Raw genomic sequence first — 15,000 nt, forward strand, 5'->3', positions numbered from 1 at the left:
TCTCTCTCTCTCTCTCTCTCTCTCTTTCTATCTCTTTTTTCCCTGTCTCTTTCTCTCTCTGGTTCCTTTTTCCCCTATTGCTTGCAGCTGTCGAGAGTGTAAAACGAATGCAGCATTCTTGATTTGCTATCGGATACTCCGATCCCTAAAATTTACGTTCCAATAGAATTTTGAGATCGCGATCGATCGATCGGGCTTTCGGAATATGACAGGGCAACGTGTAGAGACGTGGAGAAGAATCTAGAGATGACGTCTCCCTCGGGAGATTCTCGAATGCCTCCACGTCCCCTCTGTGTTCTTTATCGTCGTTCCGGAATGCTTGATAACGTTTGATTTGTTTCAATCGTAAATATCAGAGACGCGCAATATGGTTACCCCCTTTTCTCGAAGGGACGAGAAAAGAGCATACGTGCGAACACGCACGCGATCTCGGACTGCATCCTAGAGATATCTAATAATCACTATTGTCGGAGATGAACGCAATGATTAAACGCGTCGACGTACTTCTTAAAATTTCTTTAAAATTGTTTTCTACTATCGTTACGAATTTATTATGTAATTTATTATGTATATATATATATATATATATATGTAAAGAAGGAAAGTGAGAAAGAAAGAGAGAAAAATAGATAGATATCTAAATTTAACGTTAGATCGGTTAGAACGCGTTTAGAACGGTCGATATCCGTCCGAGATTTACGCGAGAGGGCGGCCAACAAAATTTGTCGATACCAACGATCGATTCCTCTTCGTTACAAGCTCGTTACAGCTTGTATTAATATTTCAAAGATTCGCTTATTCGATATACAGGCTCGCGGCGGTACGTCACGGATTTATTTAGGACTCTCGAAGAAACAGAGTCTTGCTGCTCGAAGACAGAAAAACAGGTTGCAATGCCGTAGGACGTGGCCCTAAATTCCAAAAGACCGATGATGGTACAGAACGAGAAGGAAGCACCAGAGCTTGGATAAAGAGAAACGGTGAAACAGTGAGAGAGAGAGAGAGAGAGAGAGAGAGAGAGAGAGAGAGAGAGAGAAAGAGAGAAAGAGAAAGAGAGAGAGAAAGAGAAACACGCACGAATCTGCGCATCGTGGTTTTTCAATCGGGTTTCGGTGCGTCCTTTAATTCGTCGCTCGAAGGATAACGCCTTTTTCTTCCTTCCATCTTTCACTCCCTCTCTCTCTCTCTCTCTCTCCTTATCTTCTTTCCTTTTTACTCTTTATATTTTCTCAAGAAACTCTTATAGGTTTGTACATAGGTGTGTTTGCGTGAAACGGGAGACGGACACACGCACATGGGCGCGGACGCGTGCACACGCGTGCAGAGTCGTGAGCGCGAGCCGCGTTTCTGCATTTGCATTCTCGGCGCAAGAGGTGCACACGCCGACAAGACAGGAGGCATCGAATGTTTAATTCAAGATACGAGGAGAGAGCCGAGCCTCGTGAGAGAAGCACGGAGGAAGAGAAAAAGAGAGACAGAGAGAGAGTTAGATAAAGAGAGAGAGAGAGAGATAAAGGGAAAGAGAAGAAGAGAAAGAGAAAGAGAGAGAAAGAGAGAGAGAGAAGGTAGAAGAGGAAGAGGAGAAGGAGAGAGAGCGTAGGGTAGCAATTGATGGGACAGGGTGGCGCGTTTGTTGAGCTAATTACTGTAAGGCGAGGCGCTTACGCGCGCCGCTACATACAAACGGCATTAAAGGTGGTGGCCATCAATCCCCGTGGGGCCCCTTTGCCCGCCGTGCCAAAGTCTCTCTCTCTCTCTCTCTCTCTCTCTCTCTCTCTTTCTCTCTCTTTCTCTCTCTTTCTCTTTCTCTCTCTCTCTCTACCTTTTCCACTCTTCTCATCTCGTCTCTCGTCGTCTATCTCTTTCTCTTTCTCTTTCGTTTAGGACACGCCATCCTCCCACGGGATATGGGTGCTTCCAAATTAATTGGCAGGAAGCTACGAGCTGTACACAAATGCCGGTCCGAATTTACGAATTTCCTTATCCTTGCTCGAATTCTCGATCGCGCTTGAAGATTACGAAGCCCTGCCCGTAACGTACGTTTTAAAAGCTGCTTGAGTATTATTATAAGTCCCCTCACCCCGAAAAAAAATTTTCTTTTCCTTTTTCTTCTTCTTCTTAACGAGCAAAATCATCAGAGATTATCGAGTATTTCGATAAATATAGACCCCACTCCCCTTCTTCTTACGCTCGAAAAATCCTGAACTTAGGAGATGTAACTTCTTTTTTAAGTTCGATTCAGAGATATTCACGATGGCGATTTTGATATTTCGAAATAAGTGGAGTGAGAGGAAGGACTCGAGAACTTCTACCTGATGAGAATTGCTCTGGGTCATTAAGAAATTAATTGATGGACACGGTCGACCGTCATTTCGTATGTCACTGCATCGCCGATTCGAGAACTTCGAATACCGCCATACCAACTGAATTGGATTATTTTATAAGGGTTCATTCGATTTTCGTGAAAATTATATATATATATATATATATATATATATATATATATATTTCGTGAGAATATATATACTATCTAAAAGGTATTCGACATTTATTCGATATTTATCGTTCAAGTACAGATAATTATTATTCGATCATAGTTAGAGTTCGCAATTTTTTTTTCATATATTAACAAAGTTAAATAAATAAATTGTAAAATCATAGAATATATTTTGATTGATTACGAAAAAATATTATAAATTTGTTCGTTCGTATTCGATAAAGATTGAATCTTTTTTTCATAGGTCACAAGTGTCTGGCACGAGATCGCCGATTTGTTCGCCGATTGGATCGTTCGTAGTGTAAATAATCTCGATGCCGATAATTAAGATCGCAGTTTTGGCAGGTGTGCGAGTTCGAGGAGCGATCGTGCGTTAGTTCGAGCCGACACCCGCTGTCTCAGCGCGACGTGACATCGTGAAGCTCGCGCGCGTAGACACGCGAGACCGTGTCCGAGGATAGCGTCCTGAAAAATATATCGTCTTTCGGTCGACCTCCTTGGAATCCCAGCGATTCTCCCGGTGGCCAAGAATATGCCGGCGATCTTCTCTACTTGACTTTTCTACGCTCGAAAGAATCTTAGGGATTTCTCGCGAACGTGCCATGAAAATAATGTAAACTGTTGACTTACTTCGATATACTATAAACACGACACGACGATCATCGTTCGTCTTTCGTTACGAGCGATATTGATCTGATCGTAATAACAATAGAAAAATAAAGAAAAACTTAATTGATTTGTATGAATTACGAATGAAGCAATCAAAATTATCATTCGATTTTATCTTATCTGTCTAACTTCTTCTTATTCGCGAATGAACGATCAAAGAAACGAAAAATGTCAATATGCACAAGGAGAATTGTACTCCAGCGTTCTTTTTTTTTTTTTTTTTTTTTTTTCATACGAAGTCAAAGGTATATTAGTTTCTCGAATCGATTCGAAATCGTCGAATAATCGCCGTTAAAGGTTTGAGATTATCAAGGGCGATCTTGGTATCGGTGTAAGTTTTCAAGTGTAATCGGAGAAATAAAGTCTGCAGAATTTCCCGGATCCGCTGGACTCTCGACTCAGCTCGTAAAGAGAAGGTGCAACAGCACCGGCATATCCTGACGGTAACTCGAGGCCGAAGAAGGAAAGGAAGGAAGGAAAGGAAGGAAAGAAAAAAGGGAAGAAGGAAGGAAGAAAGAAAGGAAGAAAGGAGTATGCCTCCATCGTGGAAGAACGAAGACGCGTCGTTGCCATCGTCGTTCTTGCTAACCATATGCCTTCGTCCGCGCTTAGTTACATCTTCATTAAACGATCTACCTAACCGTTCCAACGTTCTTCGCGACAAGGACGAATTCTAGTCAACATGTTTTCTTTTTTGACCTATCGATTTGTTTATTTTTTCTTTTCTTTTTTTTTCGAGTACTTCGCAATAACGACGGCCAACACAGAAATCGTTTTTAAGAGCAAAGATTATTCCTTCGCGATCTATTTTCTTTCGAGTCTGTAAGAATGATCAGTGATAATTTTAATTGTATATTTATATATATATATATATATATATATATATATATATAATAATATTATTTCTTTTTATTAAAGAATGTACACGATGTATCTGAAATCGAATTTGATAGTGTAAGTAACATGGTCGGATCGTTCGAAAAATAAATCGAGTCCTTGTCGATCTCCCATCGGAGGTTGTTTACTTATTTAAGTAACAAGATCCTATTGGTGGTCCTATCTTATCTGCGAGTCTCTAGCGATGATCATCAGCGATTCTTACGGGCAATGCCATTGCCATACGCGTTCTTATCATTAAATAACGTACTATGTATAAAAAATAAAAATAAAAGAAATGCAAAAAGTTTAATCAACTCGAGTTTCACGTTATCGCGAGATAAGGAGCTGCGATAATCGTCGAACGACAACCAAAAACTCATCGAGGTGGACAAAAAAGTAGGAGCGAGTTGCTAAATGCGTACCGGTCACATAAATCGTATCTCATTATTTTTATTTTTCTTCTTCTTTTTTTGGCTGAATATAAATGAAATTTAATAGTGTATATATATATATATATATATATATATATATATATATGTATACATACATACATACATATATATATATAGTTGAATGTGAAATGAGAAACGCACAGACAAAATATTTACAATTCATATCTCAGTTCGTAGGAGTTAAAGAAACATAGAAAACCTAAGATTAGCATATCTAGGTAATTATTCGATTGTTTTGTAGTTCGCGTAAAATTTTTTTGCGACTATCAAATCACGCATGTTCGTTTTTAGCTACGTTCTGATGAAAAGTAAAGTCAGTATTGGTAAGAAAAATCGGTGAAAAAAATACATTAGAATTTAGTTAGAACTCTTCGTTAGATCTTCTTAAAACTGTTAATCTTTCAAACTATTCTTAACGTTATAGATTTATATAATTGATAAGAATTTAACATCTGGCAATTTCGCAGGCTATTAATCGTTCTAGCATACGTTTTGGACAAATGTTGAGTCCATTGAAAAAAACAAATACGAAGAATGAATTTGACGAGACTTATATTTAAATATAAACATGGAAAAGTTACGTGATAAATTGATAAAGTGATCGATGAATGAATTCAAGAATTAAACTCTCGGGATCATATACATATATAAAATCTTTCTTCAAGGATCTCCCTGATTTTTTCTTTTTTTTTTTTTTTTATTCTTTCTTGCCGAATTTGATTTTACTTGGAGAAACGAAGTAGACACTCGATATATTAGTTCGATCTTGAAAATATAAATACCGCGTATCGTCGATATAATTCGAATTCTTTTCCGAATTCGAAAAGGGATCCTTTGTCCAACGAGTAACGTTCGCGAGTTTCAGGAACGCTTTGGCATACAAGGGGGAGGGTCAGCGGTCTTCTACGCCATCTTGAAAGGAAATTCCAGGTCCCCGAATGGCCGTAAGATCGGGACACATCGTTATGGGTCCTCGCGTCTTCTCTCTCTCTCTCTCTCTCTCTGTTTCTCTCTTTCTCTGTCTCGATCTTCTCGTTCTCTCGAGCGGAGCAGTATCGGGGCGGAGGACCCGGTCCACGGGCTGAAGGAGGACGCGGTCGTAAATATTCGGGCGCCAAATAATGCCGGTTCCGAGCGAGAGCAAGCGACCACGACTGCTGCTCGACCCGTAATGAAGGACATCCTCGTTAATTAGTCAATAAATTATCCTTCACGCTCAGGACGCTCATGGTACCTCTCAGTCCTCTTCCCAACGAGCTCTTTCCTTCCATCTATCTGTCGCTCGCTCTCCCTTTCTATCTCTCTCTCTCTCTCTCTCTCTTTCTCTTACTCTTTCTATCTTCGTTGTAGCTTTCTTCGTCCTTTTTGCCTCGAGAGGAACTACTCGAGGACTGCATACTTTACGACACCTATCTTGCGCGACAGCGCGATGCATTTCTCACAATCAGAGCCCTCGAAGACGGAAACGCGTCTTGTAAGACGATCCACGAGGTGGTCCGTCGTCGACTTTCAACCACGTCCAATTTTTCGACGACCGGTATCCTTTCACTCAACCTTTCTTTCTTTCTCTCTCTCTCTCTCTCTCTCTCTCTCTCTCTCTCTCTCTCTTTATCTCTTTTTCTCTCGATTCTCGTCTACCTTTCGTGGGAATCGAATGAATGAATCGACCGGACGAGCCGCCAGGATCGAAATAGATCCGGACGAGCTATTATACGAGTTAATATCGTAGCGGTTCGGATCAAATCAAAGAAGAAAAAGAGAAAGAGAAAGAAGAAGAAAGACCGTTAAGAGAGAAATATAAAAACATCTAATATACATACGTAATAACGAAGTAAAATACACGATATGCGATAATCGATCGTTCGACCTCTTAACAAGATTCAACCAATGAATGCCGGTTGCGTGTCGAAGGAAGATGCGAGCGAGCTCTTCCGTTTTCCGGCAAGCATCGTGTATACTCAAGAGAACGAAGAAGATAAAAGAAAGAAAAAGGAAAAGGAGGGGAAAGGAAAAAGAAAAAGAAAGAAAAAGAAAGAACAAAAAAAAAAAAAAAGAAAAGAAAGAAAGAAAAAGAAAAACAAGAGAAAAAGTATCCCGAACGTAGGATCGCAATGGCGATAGAGATAACGTCGTACGGCGCGATATCGGATATTGTGAATTCTTTTCGACCGCGGGAAATATAAATCCGGTAGGTTGGGTCAAGGAAAGGAAAAAGGAGGAGAAGGAGAGAAAGACAGGTAGATAGGTAGGTAGCTAAAGGGAGAGAAAGAGAAAGAGAAAAGGAAAGAGAAATAGAAAGACGTCTTGTCGGTTACTTCTCGTAATATTGCGGCTCTGTTGCGTTGTGCACGGTGCATAAAGATTCGATCGCGTATACGTACACGTCTAAGGTACATAACGTGCCACGTGACCGTAGATCACCTTAACTACTTCCTGGCCGTAGTAGTACAGTCCTACCGAGTCTTGAGGACTTGGAAAACGACTACTACGACGGATCGTTCTGATCTTCGCGAGTGCTCGCGACGCGTTAGCCTTGTAACGCGCGAGGATTAACGCGCGTCGAGGAAAGTTGATTTAGTCTCTTGTCGATAGTATTCATTTCTATCTTTCTCTCTTTCTCTCTCTCTCTTTCTCTCTCTCTCTTTCTCGTTCAAAAGACAACCCAAAGATGAACGAGACCCAAATCCAGCATGCTCTTAGAATACGATAGACACGGAAGAGCAATTTTGTCCGTCGACGTACCAACTCGAGTTTTTAATCGTAGCGTATAAGTATATATTGTATTATACGTCCTTCGATTAAACGAAGACGATACCATGATCGCTTATTGCCGATATTCGACGTTGTCGGTAACACATTTTCATCGGGAGCTTATCCGTTAGAGAACACCGTTGGATGTGGATGATCGTCTAATTTACGAACGTTCGAACGATTGAACGGCTTTGTTTGAACTTTAGCTCCTTTCGGTCGGCTCGATTTATGCGATCGCTTATAGTAACGGCTCGTAGCGATTTATTGTTGCCTTATGTACGTGCCTATGTGTGTGTGTCTACTGTTTCGAAACAGTACGGTTATTTTCTTTTATTTTCTTTTATTTTTATTTTCCCTTATCTGACGATAACGAGCGATTAAGATATGACTTTATATATACATAATTTACTTCCTTTCTTCGTTCCATGTAAGATTTTTCATGGCGATTTAGAAAAGTTTAAATGCACGGTTTATACGGACAATAACGTTTTATTCAATTTGGCACATCTAAAGGTTCAGAATCGCGAACGATTTCGAACATATTGAGAATGTAATTACGGGCGTGTTCTGGGGTTGGGAATTTGTCGCTGTGTGCATCCATAAGATGAGCTCGCAATTCTTTGGCGAAGTTTGTGCAAAATATTTCGGTTGTTTTTGTTCCGCAAAAGTCGCACTCGTAGATCGTCTTGCCGGGATGAAGAGTCTTCGATAGTACGTGCTTTCTCAGATTTTCCTGAAATAAAAAAACAAATATATATATACACATACATACATACATACACACACACACACACACACTATATATATATATATATATACATACATATACATATACACACTATATATATATATATATATATATATATATATATATATATATATATATATATAGAGAGAGAGAGAGAGAGAGAGAGAGAGAGAGAGAGATAGGAGGAGCGAAATACTTCGAGCGTTTGGGTGTTCTTACAAGCATTTTAGAAAGAGTCATAAATAAAGCTTGCAAATGCAAGGAGCCACGTTGTAAAGGCTTTTCATAGCTCTTTAATGGACAATGATCCAGTCTAAAACTTACGAGGCGATTCGCAAGAACGAAAGTGACGACGAAACGACAGCCAAGAGTGTTCGGTCATGCTGCCTGATTTAAATCACCTCTTTCCGAACCATAATCGCGAGAGACGTTCACTAACGCCTATACGTGTTTTGTCTTCCGTACGAAATAGTACCGATAAATTTGAAATTTGTTAGACCGCGACGACCTCATATAACCTACTATTACCGTTCTAAGAGATAGTAAACGAGCATACTAATACAACTTAGGTTCTTATCAAATTTGCGTTCTAATGTTAACAGATTACGGGCTCACTTTGCGTCTTATTAGACGATAAAAGACATCATTTTGATATCCTCACTTTATGAATAGAAAATTGCTTGTTTTCTCTCAATATGAGGATATGATCGAGAAAAGAAAAGATGAGGAGGACGTCGTTGAAAGGATGAGAAGGAATAAAAAAAAGAAAGAAGAGAAAAATAAGAAATTTTGTCCTTCCGTTCTTAGTTAGAAATACCTGAGGAACGAGAAGAGAACCGAGAATCTGTTTGCCGGTGTGTGCAAAACCGGACGCGTTCGTTGGCCATGCCGTTGGCGCATTTAAAGGCGCTTTACCCTCTCGGCCTAAGTAGCCGACCGTAGTCGTAAACATCTTCCTACCAGGCGGGCTTATACGAGCCGTTGATGGCAACGGCAACATCAAATTTAATTTCCCATAAGTAAATCTTTCCGCGCGGCGCGACCAGCGCTCCGTGACGCTGCCGCATTAAGGCCCGTTCACACCGCTACGAGGGCGGTTGTTTACTTTTTTTTTTCTTTTTCTCCATCTGTCTCTATTTTTCTCTCTTTCTATTTCTCTCTCCCTCTCTCTCTCTCTCTCTCTCTCTCTTTCTCTCTGTCTCTTTCTCTCTTTTTCTTATCTCCCGACAAAAGAGAAGAAGGAAAGGTGAGAGAGGCCGCCCTTTGAATGACGACGAGACACGCGAACATAGAATAAACATTTTCTCGCAGTCACCTTCATCAGAACTTCGATCTCTACTATCGAAGTATTATCGTACACGCATACCTATACGTCACGTTATAACTATTTATTCGGATTCGGTGCAATACCACAGATAGAACAGATGTTGTCCATAGGCGTCTCCAATTCCATGCACTACTATCCTGTTTTACGAGTTTCTTCATCTACGTTAAAATTACAGAGACCATAGTCGTATGTTATTCCTCACTACTGTCAGTTCCTTTCAAACGTCTACCCGAAAGCTTCTCAATACCTTTCTACGTATCTCCAAGCTCCTCATCGCCAACCGACGCGCCTTATTCCTTGACGTAAATATTCTCGTAATATTACTGAATTATCGCGAATAGTTTCGATCTCGCGATGATTTCCACGCACGGCGGACCATCATGGGGCCCTTTTTGCCGTGCCGCATTTCGCTAATTAAATGCATCCACGATGATCGAATCAATTTTTTAACGATTCCCTTAAATAAAGCCGATCAAATTCTACGATGGAATAAGGTAGGATATAGGGTAGGGTATCTGCCTGCATCGATAAGTTGAAAGACGGTAACGATGATAACAACGATGACAATTATTACGAAGGAAAAAAAGAAAGACAAAAAAGAAAAAGAAAAAGAAAAAGAAAAAGAAATGACTACTGAAAATAATCCTACAAAATAATCTTATCTCAATTGGAATTGAAACGTGGTTAATGCGGTTAACGCGGAAGCGAAAAAAAAAAGAGAGAAAGAAAGAAAAATAAAATAAATAAGGTAAAATCAGAGATAAAAAGCCGGCGTTGGGAAGATGAAGGCGAGTAAAGAACAACGGCCGCGAATAGAGATTCTTTAAGATCTTGAAAAAGAGGAACGTGAGCTTTCTTGACGTTGCGCGAGCCTTCAGGGATGGTGGAAGATGTTAACCTGGGGGTGGATAAAAGATAAAAAGAGAAGGTAGCCCAACGAAGAAAAAAAAGCGTGTAACTATCCGAAGTAAATCATAAGGTAGAGAAAGTAAGAAAGGTATGGTGAGAGTGAGAGAAAAAGAAAGATAGAGACAGAGAGCGAGTAAGCGAGTAAGTGAGAGTGAGTAAGTGAGAGAGAGAGAGAGAGAGAGAGAGAGAGAGAGAGAGAGAGAGAGAATAAAAGAGAGGAAAGGAAGATGGGGAAGGTGGCGCGTGTAATCTCGTTGACGCAAGGCTAGCCGACCGCCACGTTGGAAGGGAATCTCCTCGTTAAATCGTCCCGCGTGCTGCTCGCACGTTTCTTCCTTATTAAAGTACCGAGTAAGCAGCCATCGTCGCGAGACTCCCGATATTCTTTCCAGCCACGGAGATGCGTGCCCCTCGTATTTCCCTTTTATCCTCAGACCTACCGGTGAAATTATTTTACGATCCTACGAGGTGGATCGTGCTATCGATGCTGAAGATTCTTTTTTTTCTGTCTTTTTTTTTCTTTTTTTTTTTTTTCTTTCTTTTTTCTCTTTTTCTACCATCCCCAAACCCCCACCCCGTCTCTTTATAATCCCTCATTCTACCAATTTTTTTGTGTACACATCGCCTTACGTCCTTGAACCCACGATGGATTTTAACAACAACAAATCGTATACTTATCATCAAATACAACATGAATTCTTCAAACGAGAAATGTAAATGTCCGATTTTGTTATCGCCACGGATGTCGAAACGGATTTTAATTTGTTTACAAATCGAAGATAAAAATCATTCCTGTAAACTATATCGATAGATATATTTTATGTTCAATAAATGTGTGAAACTTTTTCTTTTTTTTTTTTTTTTTTCTTTTTGTTGAATTCGTATCCACCTTCGTTTTAAATGCACTCAATCATATTTCATTTCTTCACTTTTCTTTTCTTTTACCTTCTTTGAGAGCGAATAATACGAATTTGCCTTTATATCAGTACCATAGACGTATCTAATCGTTAGCGTGATTTCTCCGTTTGGACGAGATCAATGTCGGGCATGAGCTCGCATATAGGAAACCCGAGAAATTCTCCCTCGGCAAACATTAGCCGATTTTACATTTCACGATCGTTCCTCTGTTTCCTTTTTTTTCCCATTTCTTTTCTTCTTTTCATCTTTTTCCTTTTCTTTTTTTTTTTTTCTTTCTTTCTTTCTTTCTTTTTTTCATTCGAAAATTAACGACCGGTAGCAGGGCGTACAAGTCGATAGCATCAAAGTCAAGCGTTTAAGAAACATAGATCGTCTCTCGCTTAGTTCGAGATAAGCGGTGCACGGCTGCAGTAGCGGCGAGGAGGTAGTAGGGTAGATCGATCTATCCGCGGCTAAAGCGCGCAATGATCGGAGTAATTCCATTATCTTAATCGGTAAAACATTCTCGACGAGAATGAACGAGAGATCCCGATAGAGGGAGAGAATGGCGACGGGCTTTTATTATTTATTACATTGTTTCTCGAGCCACTGATATGCATCTTTGCATTTTATGGCCGTCCGAAGGTGGATACTATTAGTAGTAGTAGAATACTCCATGAATGTATTAGTGTTGTTAGACGTAGATAGACATAAGAGCAAAGTAACCGAGCAAAGACATAACGGCGAACAATTTTAACGTGGACTGAGCGACCGGAATCCATCGCAGGGACTGTGTGCTTCCTTGGCAAACAGTAAATCGAAATGAGAGCCACTGGAATGAGTTTATGTCGCTATCAAAGAGACACGAAGCCCTCGTATGCGAGGCGCATCCCAACTAAAGCTTCAAAGGACATTAGCATACCGGCCAGCACGGTATGACCGGAGAAAGGACCCGGCTTTCCTCTTCTTCCTCGTGCGTGTGTGGGCATCCAGTGAGCACAATTAACTCGTTATCTTATCGCGGTCCGCGGCGGCAACGGCAACGGCGGCAGCGGCGGTGGCGGCGGCGGCGGCGGCGGCAACGGTGGCAGCAGCAACGGTTTGGGGCGGCATCAGCACCAGCAGAGAACGCGACGCGATCCAAACGTTAAGGTGTACTTTGCTTAATTTACGCCCACGAGCTCACTCGCCGTAAAAAAGAATTGGATCCCGTTGACCGATCTCGAACATTTTTTGTTCAAGGTAAGATCGAGTTTACTCTTTCGAAACATGAAGAAGTCGCCTTAATTGAACTTTGTACCCAATTAGCGAATCGATCTATCTCGTACCTACGAATTTAAGTTTTACTTTTCTTCCCTTTTTGACGATTAGAAAAAACGATTTAAAGGGAAGATACTTCGTATCTTCGATAATAAGAAAAAGCTTCTAGCTAAAGTTAGATGGTTACACTTTGGAATCTTGCTAACGAGTAAGAACTTACCAGAGTATTGCAGGCGTACGTACAATGACGACATTTGTACGGTTTGGTGCCCGTGTGTAGCCGCACGTGTCGTCTTAGATGAAAGCTGAGTCTGGTTCTAAAACTGCAACCGGAGTAAGGACAGGAATGATATCCAAGTTTCTCCACGCTCGTTGAGTCTTCGTGCCTGACCTGATGCCTGGAACGAGGAGAAATAAAACCGTCTTTCGTAATAATAATATGCAACGGAGTTGGCGACAAGTAGCCGGACGAATCGCGAGCGTGGGCGCGGGTCGTTCCTTCGAGGAGAGGACGAGATAAAGAGAGTTAAAAGAGAGGATCGAGCCGACGAAGGAGACGGAGGGAAAGAGGAGCGGCGGTGGCGACGGCTGGGAAAGGGTAGGTGAAAGAGGGAGGAGAACGGAGAGGAGGGGAAAAAGAAAGGCAACTACTACTATATCGGCTGATATATTCGAGATGGCGGAAGACGTACGATCAGGCCGAGGCGCGGCTCTCTCTCTTTCTCTCTCTCTTTCGGGAAGTTCATCGTCGCAGCGGGACCCGGTGATTATGAAAGATGCGATATGCGTGCGCGATATTACGAGGGAGCCATTGGCCGTGGCTACGTGTATATCAGCTTCGAAATGCGTGACACGTTTAATTAAAATCCCGCGTGATTTACTTCAGAGCGTGGAGCAAGACTGAAGTAGATAGACGGATACAGAGAAAGAGAGAAAAAGGTAGAGAAAGAGAGAGAAAGAGAGAGAGAGAGAGAGAAAATTCACTGCGACACTCTGCGGCTGCGTTGAGTTCGACTCACGTAGTAAGTACTCAATTCGTGATGAAATATCGCGTCGAGTATCGCCATGCGACCGATCATAACGGGTTGCCCGCACTTAGTCGACTTCTGCACGCAACTTCCGCTTGCGCGGTTCTCCTCTACCCTTCTCGGTCTTTACCATACGATCTCTCTCTCACTCTCTCTCTCTCTCTCTCTCTCTCTCTCTCTCTCTCTCTCTCTCTCTCTCTCTCCTCGTTTCCAGCTCGTGATGCTTCTTCTTTTCTTCTGAAGCTTACGAACGCGGTGTTGCTGTCGGATAAAATGAGAGAATATTTATTAGTACGTATTGGTGCCGTACTCCACGACACAATACCCTTAATAAGGCTTAATTTAAACCGGGCTTCCCTTGATCGTTCGGCAAATTACCGGTAGCATATTTAACGGCATTATCACTTAATCGAGCGCCAGTACGAAAAATTAAAAATCCATTTATCTTACGAGGCACTCTGTCTCGCCCCTTACGTACGAATTTTCACGAATTCCATCACGCAGTATCACGTCATTAATGATTAACTATCGATCGTTATTATAAAGATCCCCTTGATTCTCGTCGATCGATTGAAATCGATAATTAAATTCTACGCTTCGATAATATCTAGCGGATTAATAGCGACATTAGTCTTGATCGTTCGCCGTATCGTGTTCTAGTCGATTTCGATCGAGATCGAATTCCAGGACAAGGAACTTGCGGATAACGTCATTGAACCTTCGGATGGATCGTCATGTATACATATATATATATATATATATATATATATATATATATATATACATATATATATGTATGTATATGTATATGCGAATGCATGGCGAAAATTAATTTCTGTTTTTTCTATTTATTTATATTTTTTTTCAACTTACGCGACGCAAGTCGATCGCGTATGCGTAGTGACACATCCGATGCGTCCTCGCAATTAATTCGATCCGGCTTCCTCGAAGACATCAATTACATATACGCGACTTACGAACACGATTAATGCTGTAGGAATGCATCGTTCTCAAGTCAGAGACCTTGATTAAAATTAATGTCAATAATATCGGAGTCGACGATGTTGGTGATACACCAATACACTCTTTCCCTCCTTTTTCTTCTTTCTCTCTCTCTCTCTCTCTCTCTCTCTCTCTCTCCCCCTATCATTATCTCTTTTCTTCCTTTACCTGTCTTGTCGACAAACTTGTAGAATCGCACATGGAATGAATCATAAAAGCACACCCACGCGGAAGCACCTCGTTTCGCGATATTTCATCTTCATCCTACCTCCCATGAAAAAATATCCGATTAATTTCATATGACTCATTAATAACGATCACATTAAATTCTCGTTCTATTAATCGGACGAATCGTAGATTTATAATCTATGGATTTATATATATGTATACGTATAATTATATTAACCTCCGTTACGAAAAGTATTACGTTTCATTTATCTTATAAATATTAATAGATCTCGATTTATCGCGAAATAAAAGCACGTTTCGTTGTTCCTCGTCTTAAAAAGTAAGATATTTTTTAACATTAAAACACACGATAAACAAGGACGCAATTCATAGTTATTTTGAACAATGCTAGG

The 15,000-nt window shown here is 40.8% G+C and overlaps 1 protein-coding gene across 7 annotated transcripts in view; it reads right to left on the minus strand.

The window, feature by feature from the left end:
- Positions 1-5,150: 5,150 nt before the first annotated feature.
- Positions 5,151-15,000, minus strand: part of LOC124956449 (zinc finger protein 729) — a 42,831-nt gene continuing 32,981 nt past the window's right edge. For all 7 annotated transcript variants that reach the window (XM_047512264.1, XM_047512263.1, XM_047512262.1 and 4 more), the window contains 2 exons: positions 12,610-12,787; positions 5,151-7,981 (listed from right to left, as the gene is read on the minus strand). In XM_047512264.1, coding sequence (XP_047368220.1) covers positions 7,742-7,981; positions 12,610-12,787 — 418 coding nt within the window. In that variant the 3' untranslated portion in view covers positions 5,151-7,741. The remainder of the gene's footprint in view (positions 7,982-12,609; positions 12,788-15,000) is intronic.

This window comes from Vespa velutina, chromosome 22 (genome assembly GCF_912470025.1).
Source record: "Vespa velutina chromosome 22, iVesVel2.1, whole genome shotgun sequence".
Taxonomy (NCBI): Eukaryota; Metazoa; Arthropoda; class Insecta; order Hymenoptera; family Vespidae; genus Vespa; species Vespa velutina.